The 17,179-nt window shown below is 43.6% G+C and overlaps 2 protein-coding genes and 3 non-coding genes across 6 annotated transcripts in view; 2 read left to right on the top strand and 3 right to left on the bottom strand.

Annotated features, from left to right (window-relative positions):
- Positions 1-6,108, top strand: part of TMC2 (transmembrane channel like 2) — a 43,997-nt gene extending 37,889 nt beyond the window's left edge. The window contains exons 16-19 of the mRNA XM_044419144.1: positions 2,740-2,865; positions 3,420-3,498; positions 4,404-4,541; positions 5,890-6,108. Coding sequence (XP_044275079.1) covers positions 2,740-2,865; positions 3,420-3,498; positions 4,404-4,541; positions 5,890-6,108 — 562 coding nt within the window. The remainder of the gene's footprint in view (positions 1-2,739; positions 2,866-3,419; positions 3,499-4,403; positions 4,542-5,889) is intronic.
- A 1,697-nt stretch (positions 6,109-7,805) lies between these two features.
- Positions 7,806-13,457, bottom strand: RPSA (ribosomal protein SA). 2 transcript variants are annotated; one of them, XM_044416990.1, is made up of 7 exons: positions 13,343-13,457; positions 11,930-12,097; positions 10,530-10,648; positions 9,552-9,797; positions 8,886-9,014; positions 8,403-8,571; positions 7,806-7,956 (listed from the first exon to the last, which is right to left on the bottom strand). In XM_044416990.1, the coding sequence occupies exons 2-7, from the start codon at positions 12,060-12,062 to the stop codon at positions 7,862-7,864; spliced, it is 891 nt and encodes a 296-aa protein (XP_044272925.1). In that variant the 5' UTR covers positions 12,063-12,097; positions 13,343-13,457; the 3' UTR covers positions 7,806-7,861. The 2 variants fall into 2 exon arrangements, with proteins under 2 accessions (XP_044272925.1, XP_044272935.1); XM_044417000.1 differs by lacking the exon at positions 13,343-13,457 and having other exon boundaries at positions 7,806-7,953.
- Positions 9,249-9,407, bottom strand: LOC123017706. The gene has a single exon (XR_006413650.1). It is a non-coding gene; the product is annotated as a small nucleolar RNA SNORA62/SNORA6 family (small nucleolar RNA).
- LOC123017708 lies at positions 11,144-11,299 on the bottom strand. Its single transcript, XR_006413651.1, has one exon. It is a non-coding gene; the product is annotated as a small nucleolar RNA SNORA62/SNORA6 family (small nucleolar RNA).
- A 952-nt stretch (positions 13,458-14,409) lies between the features above and the next one.
- On the top strand, positions 14,410-14,528 carry LOC123017705. Its single transcript, XR_006413649.1, has one exon. It is a non-coding gene; the product is annotated as a 5S ribosomal RNA (ribosomal RNA).
- The last annotated feature ends 2,651 nt before the right edge of the window (positions 14,529-17,179 follow it).

The raw sequence follows: 17,179 nt of genomic DNA on the forward strand, positions 1-17,179 counted from the left end.
AAGGGAGAACTGGAAACTTCCTCAGGTAATAGGTCCCATTGTCATACTGCTCTGGCTCCTGTTCATTTGTACAGTCATGCACACTAAAATCTGGCTCTTTGAAGACCGAATACTTTTTATGTTTCCTCAGAAGTAAGCTGCACTAAGTAAAAGACTTATTCCTGGACATGTGCACACATAAGGCTTATTTCTTCTAACTCTCAAGTGTTAGTGCCGTAGTCTCATGATTATATATTGCATAGGTAAAAGAACCATAATGCACTTTTACATTTCACCAGTTTCTGAGTGACAGAAAATGCATTCCGCTGGGCTGCCCTGGTTTTGGAACCCCTACTTAGCTACTCCTGCTACTCAGAGCAGTCTAGAGGAGCCTTGCTCAGCATGATGACCTCCAGGTGTTTTGGACAACTGCCATCATACCATCATTGACAGTGGTGCTGGGGTGAATGGGAGTCCCTCAATATCTGGATTGCCACAAGTGCTGCACCTCTGTTAAGAATTATTGGTACTCTCTGCCCCCAAACCTATCTGATGCATAGGCAAGGCTCAGAGCAGACTTTAGCAGATGGGTAAACTGAAGTGTCCAAGACAAGAGAGTACTGAGCTTCTGTGTCTTTACTAGTTGGATAGACAAGGAAATTTCAGCAGGTTTAGTCTGCTGTGTGCTGCCCAACTATGTTGAAGTTGTAGGAATCATGTTCTCTTTTGCATCCAGCCATCCTAGGCTACAGTGAAGATAGATGCTCCCACATTTTTGTAAAGAAAGTTACCTCTTTTCAGTCTTGCTGCCCCTGCTGTTTGAATAATTTGCTATCACCTATCAAGTCCCCAAACCCCTGAAACCTTTTAGGCAGGAGGAAGATGAGGGCACGGTTCCCCCAGTCACTTTTATGGGATTGAACTTTCCCCATCTCTCTCCTGCCTTTGCTGATTGATCTGCTGCTCCTTTGTAGGCCACACAGAACACAGCAGCCCTTCCTGAGGATGCAAAGGATACAGTCCTTACTTGGAGGACGTTGAGGAAATTAACTCCATCTCTGGGGACCTTATTGGGGCTGGACTGATGGAGAGCAGACAGCAGGGAACAGCGTCTGTCTGTTCTCCTCATAGAGGAATTTGCTGGCTGTGAGTAAAACAAGAAGCCACGTAGTCTGATGGAGGTGTTTGGAGTCCCTGTCCTCTCCTTTATTGCAGAAGGAGGGTGGCAAAGGAGATGGAAGGAGAGAGATTGGTGAACTCCTGAGGGGAAGGCTGGATTGAAGGGCCGGATTTACTTCCAGGCTCAATCATAGTGGGCAGGGAAATAGTCCTCATCTCAAGATTCTTCATACATTGGACCACAAAGAGATACTAACCAGACACAGGACCATGCCTGAATTCAGGCTGTTGTCTTTTCTGTCTCTCTCACCACAGATGCACACACTAATCTTCTGCCTTGGTGACCTTGCTTTTTGACCCCAGTGATATTAGGAAAGGTTACAGCTTCTGACTGAGTAACTATAATACACACTGAATTTTGAAATTTGGGATAAATCCCCTTTATGACCATGCTGCCCCTTCCATTTCATCAAACTGGAAGAGTACCAAAGAAAGCAGGCAAGAAATCACGGTATACATGCATGTAATCCTCATCTGAAATAAATCATCTTAATATTCCATGTACCTGATGTAGAGGGGTAGAATGGGAGAAAAACTCAGAGAGAGAGAGACTTCATATAGAAGGGGATCTTCACATGGTCAAACTTGCCAAAGGAACCTTTTTTGTCTCCTCTCTGTCTGGTAGTTACAGCATGTGCTCACAACTCTAGGTGGTAGAAGAACAGAAGCTGACTTGTTCAGAATTGTCCTCCACTGCTGCTGTAATGAGCATTTCTTACTGCCTTTCTGAATCAACTCTACACAAATTGTCCTGTAGATTGGATTAACATGTCAATGAGCCCTAATTTGATTTAGTAACTGTTCCTTACTGCACTGCTGACTCTGACTCAGCATGGAGCCTGTTCAGAACAAATTGTTCCTTTTGCTCTATTATCTCGGCTTCTTCTTTTGATAATGAGCAGTGTCAGTAGCAATCTTATTGCAAAGTTTTGAGGGAAGGAGGAATACATCAGTTTCCAAGTTGCTTTGCCTTGTTTTGGAAGAACATCTTTACATGGAGTTGTCTTGCCCTAAAAACTGCCCCATAGCACACAGATGTCTAGGTCGATAGAGGATGTGGAACTGTAGAGGGTCCTCTTTCCTGAAAGAAATGACTGTCACTGCAAGACAGCCCTTCCCCAAGCTGGTGCCCTCCAGACAGCAGCAATTAGACATCAATATCTAGGGGATTCTGGGAATTGTAGTCTAATATCTGGAGACCAGCAGGTTGGAAAAGGCTGCTGTGAGACTTTAATATCTATTAAATGGTTTGTGCTAATATGCACAGACACTGTTGATCTGCTGCTATTCATGTACAGAAATCCCCAAACTAAGGATCACTTCCCATTTTACCGTTAAGAAAAGAGAATTATTTCTTGCTTTTTCCTCAGTTCTATGTAGTTGTTCTTTTACTTTTTATTTCTTAAAATAAATGTGCTTGTTTTTTTAAAGAAAGAAAATGGGCACACCTGTTATTTTAAGAAGTTCAAGAATTACTCAGAATTGGGATCTTTGGAGAGTGTGAGTCTAACCCGAGGGAATAATTCTGGAATAGGCTTTAATTACTGTCATCTATAAGGGCCTTTTCATTTATCATTCCAGTGGTAAGAAGAAAATGTATGATGTCATCCGAGAGACCATCACACACGATTTCCCTCCCCTTGTGGCCAAGATCTTGAGTTATCTCACAAATCCAGGACTGATTATGACTGCAATTCTACTTATGGTGTAAGATTGGATCCTAAGAGCTAAGGAATTTTAACAAGATGTATTGCTAGGTTGCTAGTTAATAATTGCTGGGGTTTAAAAGTTAGCTTTCAGTAAAGTGGACTTTCATAAACTGATTAGGCCCCTGTCTTTCAAAAGCACGTCTCCTTCAAAGTTTTTTTTCTTGTGCACAGAACAACTGGGTCAAATCCTTCCTTATGCTTAAAGTAGACTCATTGTACTCAATGGGACTTACACTTGCCATTAATAGTATAAGTCCCATTGATTTCAGTGGGTCTAGTTGGGTCTACAAAATCTGGCTCAAACCCATTTTTTCAGTGTGATTAACATATCTGAAAATACAAATTTTAATGAAAAACAAATCCTGTGATTTTTGTTTAGCACAGGTTGCTTTTCTGGGACTAGATTTAAAAGAATGAATGACTCTTGACTTAAACAATGTATTTAAGATCATTTCAAGTAACTTATTCCTAACACATTATTGTTTACTTCAAATTAGAATAAAGTAAGAACAAACAAAACAATTAAAAATCATGTATCAATTGATTTTGCAGTCTTACTATATATTACCTGAATGCTGTGGCTGAAGCATATCAACATGCCAATGCAGATCTGAAGAAGAAAATGCAAATGGTACAATGTCTTGTTTCTTTTATTAGTGTACTAATAAAATGCCCACATATTTGTATTTTTTGGCCATGGATTATTTACTTTTACTTTTTGCCTTGTTGAAAGACATATCAGTAAGTGTAAAGTTATGTATGTTGGGGCAACAAAATCCCACCTTCAAGAATAAACTGATGGGATCTGAGCAAATTACAGGTTACCTCATCTATTGTGACTACCATGTCCACAATTAAGACACTAAGGTTTTATTCCTGTACATACATAGCTGGAAATTAATTCCACTGAATTCAGTGGGAATTACTTTTCAAAAGTTGTACATTGATTTGCACTATAAGTATCAAAGCCATAGAACTCCAAAGAGTAGTGAGCTTATTGGATGCACTGAATGAAAAAGCATTTTTCCCATTTTTTCCTGTCTGCCGTACTTTTCATATTTTCAAAAGCAAATAAAAAGGAGTACAGAGACACAAACTAAACAAAGCTGTTCAAATTACAGCAAATCTTCTAGCATACGTTTTGTGACCACATTTTCTGAGAACTGTCTGGAACTGAAAACTGACAAATGTTCAGATGTATCAAATAAATAAAATGTGGCAAATGGCTTGATTGTTGCAAGATGCTTTTCTGATCATCTTGACTAATGTCTTCAAAATGCCTGATGCCTATATGGCTACTTTCCTCGGCACCTTCTCAAAACTGTATCAGGAAGAAACCTTAGACTGATATGTGAACCAAGCAAAGCATTCAAATGGTGAAATACAGATTCTATTTTTGCTGCATTTCAGATTTCCTCTTTTTTAATGGCACCAACATTAACACCTCATCTTCTGCCTAAGTAACAAAGTTAGTCTGCCTAATTTCTCTTACCAAATATAGCTTCTTCATAATACCCACTGTTTTTATCTGCATAGCAACGTGAGGAAGAAAAGAACAAAAAGAATAATAAATCTTCTGCCAATCCTGCATTGCAAGATCTAGAAGACTTGCTTGTTCCATGTGCAAAAACCATGGAAGAGCCCAGACTAGCAGAAGGTAAGAAGCTGTTCCCAGTTGCTGCTGCAGCTCTTCTGTCTGCCATCTATTTCTTCTGGTAAGCATGGCAAAGAACTGAGATTCTGCCCTTCCACCATCAGCAGGCAGAAGTACGATCCTCCCAATAGTAAGAGAGATCCTGGCATTGCCCATACCCTATGTCACGCAACCGCTATCTAGAGCTGTCCTAGTTTTTGCTCTCTGCAGCTATGAATGAGGCAAAATCCCCTCTGTCCCTTTCCACTTTCAAAAAAGCCAACTGGAACATTTTTCCACACTGGTGATGAGACAGCATCTGCTGCAAGCAACTGGGCTAGGGCAGGCGGCTACTCTCTCCACCACTTTCCTGCCACTCCTGCTGCAGTATCTGCCACCGGAGGCAACAACTCCACCTTGCCAGGTGGTATAGCTGCCCCTGCTATCGTCTAAGGAGTGATGTCCAGCAGAATGCTTTAAAATGTTAAGGGCTCTAAAATCTGAGATTGCAAGCACTTGACACTGTTGCTGCAGAACAATAGCAAATTACAGGTTACCTCATCTATTGTTTTCTGCAACACATGCCACCATTTTGAATATGCACCTTCTTATCATCCCACTTGGTGGTTATTCTGTGACATGCAAACTTGGGCACTATCTACTAATTCTGGGTTAAACAACCCATAGTTGGTTCTCAGGTAACCCCAGCAGTACCTGGGCCACTTGCTACTGGTACTTGCAAACTGGGCAGTAGGTTGCCTCTATACGTATTGCAGGTTAACAAAAAAAGTTTTCTTGTCATTACAAGGGACTAAACCTGTTAATGCTACAAATTGTGTTCCAGGTCTGTCATTCTGGGGGCAGAGCTGAAAGAGCAGTCAATCTCATCACTCAGGCTACATATGCTTATTCCACATTTAAGCCATGTAACATTATGATTTACTTCTTCCTGTTTTTAATATATCTTAAGAGGCACTAGGTACTCATTGCCTGTTGGACCAGGGCAACCCTAGATCTGTATTGCTTGAGCCACCCTAGCAAATAATCTTGCTGGGTATTTATTATACTTGGGTCACCAAGTTGTTAAATGTACTATCTAAAGTCATTTATTTGAAAAAAAAAAAACCCAACCAATTCACTTTATGCAGTAGACATTGCCATCATCCAGATGAAGTCACAGACCTTTTTCTGTTAAATCTGAGCTTGAAGAATATCAATTAGTACAACACAGAGATGGGGTGGTGAATTTAGCATTGAAGAACATGCTTGCTCCTTGTCCAAGAACTTATTTTCTTCCCATACAGTGATGCACACGAAGTTGAGTCAAGGTCATTGGGTTTGTTAATTGATGAAAAAAATGTTTTCCTTTTAGAAAAAAACATGCCCAAGTCTACCAGCAATCAAAAGGGTCCTGCGGCAGAGGTGAGCGCTGCTACAAACAGCAGCTCTGTCAGCAGTACAAGAGAATCCTTGGCGGCACCTCCACCTCATGTGATAGTAACTCGGCCACCGGCTCCAAGAACAGGCTTTCATTACTCAAACCAACCAAGATCTGGGCCTCATCCAAGGGGGCCTCACCCTGGAATGGGAAGGTACAAGCCTCAGTAATAGAAGATGCTCATCTCTAGTCTATTACCTGGCAATATACTGCCTCTTCAGCAGCATATTGTTTTTGCCATTTACTGATTTCAAGTAAATCAGTAATCAGTAAATACTGATTAAATCACCATTTACTGATTTCAGTGGGAAACTTGTAAGGAAATTGAAGCAGCTAATCTTCCTTGTTTTCACTCAAGATTTGGTTGATTGGTTGTTTTTACTGCTGTGTTGCAGTAAACCAGTGTCTTCCTGCAGCACCTTACAAGGTGCAGCTCAAGGGGTGCGAGGCAAAAAGGGCACATTGCCTAGCTCTTTGTTAGACTAAGCTTGCGGGAGATGGCTTTGGGTGGGTTCACACAGCACAGTGGTGGGTGCTTACATATTTTGATCTGTCATATCATCTGAAGCGCGTTGTGGTACATTTGGTTTTGAGGCACTATGAACATAAGTGGCCTGTTCCATGGTTTCTCAGTACAATTGCTTGTTGGATCAACCGTATCTAGAAAACACAGCCTGTTGTGGCTAGAACCAAGGATCAGCTTGGCAAGAAGAGCTAACTGGACAGTGCCATTTGGCACAACTGCCGGAATTGTCCCTGCTCCTCCTGCCTTAAAGAGCTCTGGGGCAGCCATGGTGATCGGTTCTTCAGTGCCAGAAAAGCAATTCCGCTGTCAATTCCTTTGCTGCCTGCTTGAGGGCTGCAGAGATCCCCCCATACCATTGCTCTCCCATGAGCACCAGCGCAAGCAGCAGCCGAGTAGTGGTGCTGCCCAGTTGGGAGCTGCATGCCCAGCGCTACCCCTTTGCACACACCTAAGTGATACAACAGGCAAGAAGCAGCTGAATGGCAGTGGCACTGGTTCCCCTTTCCTTGCTCTGGCTGGCCAGAGACCTTTGAGAGTGCTGGGTAGATGCCTTCCTGGGAAGGCGAAGCAAGAAAAGGGAAGTGGGGGGAAATCCACTAGTGCGCAGTGCCCACCACCAGTTCATTCACACATGGAAGGCACTTCACCATGGTGCATGCAAAGCCAGAGGGGGAATTAACGGAGTGGCACTATTCCTTCCGCAGTGCTACCCAGCAGTTTCCCCCTTTTGCCTTCCTGCTGGAGCAGTTCCCTCAGGGGAGGGTGCCTGATTGACCAGCTCATCCTTTCAGCTGCATTTTAGGAGCGACTCCCCTTCCCCCACTGAGCAACAGATTGCTCAAGAGCAGCAGAGAGCTGAAGTCTGCTCACAGTTGCAGTTACCAAAGTGAGGAGCCTAATTCTTCCCCATACCTCCTGGGATGCTGCCTGAGAGGGGGAAAAATGGCAGAGGAGTCACCATGCTGAGCTTTATAATCTTTCTGGGAGATCAGTGCAAAACCCACACACAGTGGAAGCTATGTGGTATTGGTTGCCCTGGTGTGTGAACCTGGCCAGTATCTGTACATTTCTTAGAAAATTTATAGAAAATAGCATTTTCCCCAGTGCTATATAAATAAAAAACCATTCTCTCATACTGGGTGGATGTGGTACTGGGTGAGGTGATTACATTACTTCTTACATGTAGCAGCAGTTGCGCACATCAGACATGCACGGTTCACCCACACACACACACACACACAATAAAAACAGCCTTGTGCGAGAAGTCATGTCTCTCTTCACTTGGAACAGTCCTTAAGTGCACACCAATATTTCACTGCATACAGAAAAAGCGAGCCAAGCTTAGTCATAAAATCTTTATTTTTAGTTTCACTTCCTCCTGAATTCTGGTTGTTGTATTAGGACCACTCTGTGGCAGTCCCTACCCACTCAGTTGCCTGAGCAGTAGGAGCTGCAGACCAGTCTTCAGTTGCAGGCTGCGCACTCCAATCTTCTGAAAAAGAAAAAGCCACAGTTAGGAATCTTGAAGAGATCTGCATCTAAATACCGGTTAAAAATGAGGTGGGAACCTCCAGAAAGTGGAACAACCGCAGATGGTCCACAGCCTTCCCTTCATCCCTGCATGGTAGTTCCATTTGTGCCAGTGGAAGTTTTCAAGAAGCCTAACTAAACTCCAAAGGAGGTTCTCTGAGGGAAGAACCAACCCCTCCCCATGCTCTGCAGTGCTCACACAAGCATAAGAGAAGTGGGGTGGGGAAAAGTGAATGGATGAGAAGCATGAATGTGTACAAGCCTGGCTCTAAGCCTGCCTACTTTTGGTACTGGTTTTTATCCACTTTGGGCTACGGTCACTCACTGCTAGCTGCTTTCCCTAGGATAAGGCTTCTCACCTCTGGCCTACCTTATACAGCTATCAACTCCATTTCCCCAGATACTTACCAGCTGGGAAGGGCTGTATTGGCACAGAGGGCACTTGAACCCCTTCAGACCAATCAGCCACCTCAGGCTGTGGTGGTGCAGTGAATTCAGGTGCAGGTGCAGTCCATTCGCCTTGGAATTCTTCCTTTGTAACTGCTTTCTCAGCTGCAGCTTGTTCTTCCTTTTCAATCTGAAAAAAGAATTATACACATCACAGGTTTAGCTTTTGCTGCATGTGGGTTTTGGCATCTATTTGGATTGTCCCATGTTTATCATATAAAAAATCATTTTGCTGTCACCTAACAACTTTTTCCCAGGGTGTGTTACTTTAAGCACATCACCAAACAAGACTTTTAATGTACTAGAAAGCAGAACCAAGACTACTGATTTCAACCACTGTGTATAAAACTGCTCCTACACTCCAGAGCACAGTACATACTACTTTTCTGAGACACATTCTTTTCTTCCTCATCCGAAAAATTTGTACCAGTCTTAGGATGTTACCTCTTCAGGATCCCGATAGAAGTACAGATCAGGCATCACCTCCCATGGATGCTCGCGTGAAATAGTGCCACGCATACGCAGAACCTCACGAGCCAACATCCACCACATCAGACCAACAGAGTGAGCCCCCTGAAACATATCACATATCCACCCATGAGGATCAAGGTTTTCAGAAGAATCATATACAGGATAATATGGCTAAGCTTGTGAAGAAGCCAAGTATATCTGTCATTAAAAAGAAACAAGCAACCAAGTTTTTTTTAAAAGTACTGTTCAATAAATTAGAGAACAGAAATAAGTATAATAAAATATAGCAAAACTACTATTTCCCTATGTCATTTTTTCCAGCTAGCAAATTCTCAAAGATGTGGCAAGAATCACTATCAAACCCCACTCATTGGACAGCAAAGTCCTAATGGCGTTAGCGAAAAAACCTGCCAAAATTGATGTAGCACACTTCCTACACTCAGAAGTTCATCAGCCAGGAACTGACCTCAGCTCTGAGCTCTAACGGTGTGCATATGACCCATTTCTCCCTCCAAACTAAGCTGTGTCTACTAGTAAAACAAGGAAATTATCAGACTTTCAGCAGACGCACTCAAAACATTTCCCAAAAAAAGCTTTCCTAAGACAACCAAGGGATCAATACGAAACAGCATACACTACCTTATTGTTGCATGGAATAGCAATATCCACATAGCGCAGAGGTGAATCTGTGTTACACAGAGCAATAGTGGGGATGTTTACGTAAGATGCCTCAGTCAGCGGTTGATGATCAGCCCTTGGATCGGTGACCACCAGGAGGCGGGGCTCACGGAAGGCAGCCTGGATCTGATTGGTGAAGGTGCCAGGAGTGAAGCGGCCAGCAATTGGTGTAGCGCCAGTAGCAGCAGCAAACTTCAAAACAGCACGCTACCACAGGGAGATAAACAGTCAGTGCTGGATCAGCTAATTCTTTTTAATGAAATACAGTCCTTCAAGCATACACTTTATATTTTCAATTGCAATCTGATCTGGAAATGCCATTTTGAGGCACTGGACACTTAAATAAAGACTTGCCTCCTTTTAAATGTTATTAGATTTCCCACTCCTTTAGCCAGAATGGCTCTCTGGGCAGGATATAGAATATAAATATAACAATTTACATAAAAAATATTGATTTATTATATCAAATCATAGCAGTCAAGCACAAAAAATACCACAGTAAAACCTTCCAATAACCTCAATTCTCAAACCAATGAAAGACACAACAGAAAAGCACAATAGCAATAAAATGTAACAAATACACAATACCATTAAAAAACATTTAAAGTATCTTAACAGTTAAATATTGGGTAAATAAAAAGGTTTTGGCCTGGCACAACATAAAGAGAAGGTGCCAGGCAAACCTCTTTGGGGAGCTAATTCCAGTTCAATGCCACCACCAAGAAGGCCTTTCTTGTAGCCACCCTTATTTCCTTCAGAGGGGGCTCCCTGAGAAGGACCTCTAATGATGATCTAAGGGCTCAGGTAGGCACATATAGGAAGAGGTTTAGAAAAATTTTGTACTGTGCAGATTTGTTGAAACATTAAAGGTCAAGCTGATCACAATGCTTTCCTAATGAGCCATGCAATCAAGAGACGTCTCTACAAACACATCCATACCTGTCCAGTATTCCTGGAAGAGATGACGCTCACATCAGCTGGGTTCTCAATGGCAACGATGGCACGGGCAGCTAAAAGCAGCTTTTCCCAAGTTCTCTTCAGATTGATGATATAGATACCTAAATAAAAAGCAAAATGATTCTAAATTAAAGATTGGCAATAAGGTGTACATGTGCTGACCCGCCTGCTGTGTGTTATGCCCTTCCCTTGGACATGGGAGTACATGGAGAAAGTACATGGAGAAAGGGACAAGAGCAGGTGCATGGAGAAGACAGCATTCCCAAAACTCTATTCGCAATGCACAAACTACCTTGTTTCTGCCTCCATTTGAAAATGGAAGGCCAAAGTAAGGTGCAAGTAGCATGAAGGTCACTGCATTTCTTGCTTCCTATTCTGTTCTCTAGTCATCTCACTAAATGATGTTCTTATTTCATTTCTGAACAGTTTTCTGGGCAATTTACAACAGTGCTGAAATAGAAGCTAAGAGCATGATAAAAGTTACACAGTTGAAGTTAACTTTCTGCAAAAGGGGGTCCCCTCTCCCATTCAATAAATCCAGAGTTCCAAATCCACCAAGTATCCAATCATTTATCACAACTATTTAATCAAACTTGGCATATGGCAGAGACTACTATCAAACGCCAGTCACAGAGAATAACTCTACTGGTGTTAGCGAAAATCCTGCCAGCATTTATTTTAGCACACTTCCGACACTCAGGAGTTCATTGGCCAGAAACTGGTCTCAGCCCTGAGCTTTAATAATGTGCAGTTAGATCAGAACATGTAGTGTACTAACCTGCTTCCCAAACATTGACTCTTATTCAAGCCAGCAACAGATATGCTGTGATAAACAGAGTAATATTATTGCAAACCGACCATATAGTTTAGGATGGGAGAAAATGTTTTCTGGCAGTTGTTAGGCTGAATGATATTGGAGGTAGAGTCACGCCCATGAAATCATTTGGACCCCTGCCAGCACACCAGGTGCATAATTCACTCAGTGCAACAGCCAGGACCTGGTGGTGCATGAGCTTCCCGTTAGCAAAATTATTATTACATGCCAAAAAGTCCTGCCATTTGTAAAAAGCCCTCCTAAATATCACCCAGCCTTGTAGCCCTCTAAAATAGATGCAAGACATATAGAATAGTCCCAGCCAAAATGAAGCATAATAAAGTTCCATTAATAAGAATGACTGAATTAAGTACGTGCATTTTCCATTGTTAGCAAGAAACAGGATGAAAGAAAGTGAAAGGTACCAAAAAGATCAAAAGGGAGTTTGCATACAGAAATTTGAGATTCAGTATTCAGTGCTCAAGGGGCACTGTTAACTCAGGCATCACTACAGCCGACAACAAATAAAGGATTCCCTATTAAGTTTCATGTGCTACTACTTGCTTACCATCACTTTTTCTTTTATAAATGTACTGTTCCATCTGAAAGTCTAGATTGGTACCACCCAAGTGGGTTCCGGCAGCAAGGAATTTGAGGACATCTTCCTCCTTCATCTGTAGGACATCAAGACCTCCGGACATTGTGAAAGTTTCCTTTTAAAGCAACGACAGGAAACCTGGAACAACAGAATCAGCTGAGTTATTAATATTGTAATACCACCCATCATATAGCTTTTGGAAGTCCACTACTGTCAACCTCCAATTCCTATCTATAAAAATGGCCATTGTTTTTGCAGAGAATGCAAGATTGCAAAATTCTTTAAGGCAGTCACTGTTGAGCTGCAAATGCCATTTAAGTTTTCCAACTTGGTAATATTAAAAAGCTTTGGCTTTTTGCCACAGTAGGACTTAACTACCTGGACAAAAGGGCAAATTACATTTAAGTAACCATCATAATGCTAACTGTTGATAAATTTCTACTTAAAATTATAGCATCTTTAATCTAAACAAGTTCCAATAAGTTACTGGAGGACTAAATGGCAGGAAATGCAGAAATATTCATTGGAAAAGTTAACAGATCTTTTCCCTCAACTATTTTCATCCAAGCTGATTAAAAGAGCAAGAACTAGTGTCTAGAACTTTAAGAACTAGTGTCTAGATAAATGTCTGCAATTATTATTAATAATGCATTTTGCTGTTATTATCTGTAGCCATTCTATAGCAGACAATAGTTGAAGCAGGCCTATTCCACCAACCCTGCAGAAATATTATCTAACTCTTCCCCTTATCATCCCCTTTTCCTTGCCTGGCATGTCTTTTAAGATCGCATGTGGGCACGAGCTGTCTTGTTTTGACTTCTACTCTGAGAACCATTTTGGCTTAAGAATAAGCCTACCATTTTGGAGAGGAAAAATATATATGTCTTTTAAGTATGTAGCACCTTTTTAATACGTATTCCATTAATATTTTTCATTTAGATGTACGACTACTTGGGTGAATGGCCAACAAATGTTAGTCCTATTTCGAGCAGGCCCAGTCAAATAGACGGGATTTAAAGTAGACTAACATTGGATGGAATCCTGAGTGAACATGAATTAAGCAAACAGCATCGTTTTATTAAGATGAGTATAAATCAGTAAGTGAAGCATGCAGGACGGGCTTCTTTAGTACGAAATGTGCCCTCCTCGCAAGAACTGCGAAAAAGAAAGGGAAACGCGGCTTCTACGTCTCCAGTGTGAGTGTCTCGCCGTAGTTCGGACGCATTAAACTCCTAGCCGGGCAGGAAGTCGCAAGGGCCGGGGGGAGGGGGGCTGGCCGCTCCTGCCTTTCTAACCCCAGTTTTACCCTACGAAGACTCCTTCCCCTCTCCCGACCCTACACGCGGCCTATGGCCGCCTCCGCCGCCGCCGCACGGGACTCACGCGGTAACAACGCCGTATGGAGGCCTCTCTGGGGTCGGAGAAAAAGAAGGCCGCGCTGCCCGATGACGTCTATATATAGCGCCCATCCACCAATAGACTGCAACGTCTCTGCGAGTGCAGTGACGTCACGGTCGCTCTATAGCGGAACGACGGCCCTATCGCAGTATGAGTGTTATGGCAGTGCTTTTGATGGCAGCCATGTGCGGGGAAACAAAAGGTGAAGTAACGTATTTCTGAAGACCACTTCAACAGACTCTATGAGTTTTCCTTCGGTAAATTAGTACGCTTTCCGCTGTAGGAATTCTGCCGTTGTTTGCTATTCTTTGCAAAGATTGCCCCACGTTCGATTGGGTGTAGCTTCATTGGTTGGACTCTTAAACTAGACGTGCCAAGGAAAAGGTGTGCCATAAATGAAATTAGAGTTTGAGAATACGGATCGATGTGGAGAATTAGGTATTACCCTTACTTTCTGTGATTAGGGTTACAGTGTTGTCTTTTGTCTCTATTAGAAATCGGCCACGTGTTTCCAGCACCGGAGGAAAAAGAAATGGTGCAAAAGTATCGTGAATTTTTCCATGGAATCTCTATTTAATAGTTGGAATTATATGTATATATGCAAACATTATATGTAGTTTTAAAAAAAGAAAGAAAATGGAGCTCCAGAGCAGAAATTAGCCTTCCACCCAAGAGCCCTCCAGTGGTTTTGATCAGCATTTCAAGGCAATTCTAACCATCAGCTGTACAGGCGGGGGCTAATGGGAGTTCAAATCATCCGGGGAGCATAAGGTTTTGAAAGATAACCTTCGCTCCTCCTTGCATATAATTATATTACCAGGTGAAATCTAGATGATGGCTTGCCAGGGCCCAACAAATGCAAGTCCACGCGCTGAGCGAGAGCCTTGCAAGCGGGAGGTGGAGCGAGGCGAACGGCTTGTGGGCTGCTGTTTGAGGCGGCTGGAAGGATATTTTAGCCAGGTAGCTCTTGGCATGAAGGCACTACTGTAGATGTAAGCAGGAAACCAGTGGTGCTCCTGTCCTTGAAGAGAGGGAAAATGAAGCTCTCTGTTGCCTACGGCCATACCACCTTGAAAGCGCCCGATCTCGTCTGATCTCGGAAGCTAAGCAAGGTCGGGCCTGGTTAGTACTTGGATGGGAGACTGCCTGGGAATACCGGGTGCTGTAGGCTTTTGCCTGCGGTTCCTTTTTTGGCCGCGTGTCAGGAAGCTGTTTGCCGCTGCCCGGCCCTGTCGCCGTGGGCTCAGCCCCACGATACTCGAGGCCTGTTCCGTGCACGCGCAGGAGGGGGCGGCAGCGGCAAGCGCGGCGCGCGGTGCTTCTCCCTTTGCACACACTGGGGAGACGGCTTCTAAGGGCACTGCTTCCTCAGGCGGCAGGCGACCCGGGGGCGTTCGTCCTTCTGCAGGGAAAAATGTACAGCGCAGTGACAGAGCTGGCCAGCCGCCCCGCTTCGTCTGCCCGCCCGCCTTCCTTCTTCCTGTGGCAAGCCTTCACGGGAGCCCTGGGGTGGGCTGGGGCTGGCTGCCTGTGTCTGTGGCACGCTTGCTTGGCCCTTGCCTGCCTGTGCCAAGCCATGTCCGTCCAGGGGCGGGGCATGGATGGGGGGGGGGTTGTTTTGCCACTGCCCAGCAAGGGCAGCTGCTGGAAAGTGAGTGGCTCGAACTGAACTGCTCTGGCCTGCAGCGGCAGACACACGGGAGGCGAGGAGGGAGTCCCTCAGCCAGGGAGCCCTCAGCAAGAAAGCCTGGTTGGCATCAGCAGCGCCCCAGGACGAAGCGAGCACTTCTGCTGCCCATGGCAGAACCACTCTGAAGATTCTCCATCTCACCTCAGAAGCTAAAGAGGGTCCAGTCTGGGCAGTACTTGGACGGGAGACGGCCTGGGAACACCTGGCGATGAAGGCTTTTGGCTCTCAGCTCCATTTGGGCCCCTTGCCAGGCACCCAAGTTGCCTCTGTCCTGTGCCAGTCCCCACCAGCTGCCCCCGTGAAGGGCTCTGAAAAGCAGCCAGGCACACTTGCCTCTAGCAGATGCTGGGAAAGAGGCCTGGGCTGAGCATACTTGCCCCTTGTTAATAGCTGCCTTGGGAATACTGGCTGTTGCATTATTTTTGGCATTGAATATGAACTGTTTGGGGCAGTTCATGCTTGAGCTGCTTGAGCTGCTTGAGCAGCAGCCACTGATGAGACCACTGTTGTTGTTCAGTCACAAAGTTGTGTCGGACTCTTCACAACCTCATGGACAACATTTCTCCAGGTTTTCCTGTCTTCCACCATCCCCCAGAGTTCACCCAAGCCTACATCCAACGCCCCAGCAACCCCATCCAGCCACCTCAACCTCTGCTGTCCCATTCTTTTGCCTTCAGTCCTGCCCAACATCAGGGTCTTTTCCAATGAGTCCTTCCTTCTCATTAGGTGGCCAATGTATTTGAGCTCCAGCTTTAGTACCTGTCCTTCTAAGGAGCAGTCAGGGTTGATTTCCTTTAGGAGTGACTGATTTGATCGCCTTGCAGTCCAAGGGACTCTCAGGAGCCTCCTTCAGCACCACAATTCAAAGGTCTCAATTCTTCGGCGCTCAGCCTTCCTTATAGTCCAACTTTCACAGCCATACAATGCAACTGGGAAAACCATACCCTTGACTATACGCACTTTTGTTGCCAGGGTGATGTCTCTGCTTTTAGTATGCTGCCTAGATTTGCCATCGCTGAGACCGCTGTAGTTCCTTTTGTGTGTTTTCAATTTATTTGTATATTATCATAAAAAGGATAAAGGTGATATCTCAGAAAAGCAGATAGTCAATGAAAAAGTAAATGATCAGAAATTATTCAGTGCACATAATCATTTGTGAAAATGAGGGGGAAAGATGCCAGTCCAGGCTATATGCAAACCTCTCCTCTAGCACCAATCATTGGTATATTCTAGCATTTCCATTCTTTACCTCAAAGGTGGAAGGGTGAAAGTATTTATTTTATATTTCTATCCCATCTTTTTCTTGCAAGAGACCTAAAGGAGTGTGCACAATCCTTCTCTCTCTTTCCATTTATCTTCACACCAACCCTGTGAGGAAGTTTAAGCTGAGAGTCAGTGATTGGCCCAAAGTCATACAATGAGCTTCCTGACTGAGTTGGGACTAGTAGATTAGTCTCCTGGGTCCCAAACATGTCTCAAATTATGCCAGCCTGACTGTAGCATTAGTGAGGTTCAGCGTTAAACATGGGTATTTCATCAGGTTGGAGGTACTTTTGACACTCCTCACTTCTGCATCCTTTCATGTTTCTGCTTCCAGTGTTCTGGTCCTGTCTGAGACCAATAAGAAGATATTTCTTCATCTGTTGTCCCTGCTTAACTCCAGTGGCAGACTTAGAACTGGGAGCATTTATAGCTCTCTTTTTGCCAAGCTACTCTTTGAGATAGATGGGAAAAAGACAGCAAAATGCAAATTCATCCCATCTTTGTATTGTTTCTCAGAACTGGGCAGTGGGTGCAACTGCTAATGACTGTCAACTTTTATTTCCAAGCATAGAACTACTACCAAATGGAAGAGGGAGAGACAAAAGGGGAAATTAAGTTATGTTTGCAACCTTCAAAAACAAATAAACAAAAATAAATGGAGCTTTCTGAAAAGTCAGTGCTTTTAATAATAAAATCAATGGCTCACAACAAGGTTCTCCAGTCTTAGGAATCAAATGGAGACCAAAGAGATAATGAAGTCCTTTAATTGTACCTCAGATTTTTTGAAGGGACTAGGAATGTTCTCATTAACATGGAAGGCATTTTTATACTTTTTGTTTTAGATGTCATTACTTCAGATATGAGTTTTT

Source organism: Varanus komodoensis, unplaced genomic scaffold (assembly GCF_004798865.1).
Source record: "Varanus komodoensis strain SLA01 unplaced genomic scaffold, ASM479886v1 scaffold10, whole genome shotgun sequence".
Classification (NCBI taxonomy): Eukaryota; Metazoa; Chordata; class Lepidosauria; order Squamata; family Varanidae; genus Varanus; species Varanus komodoensis.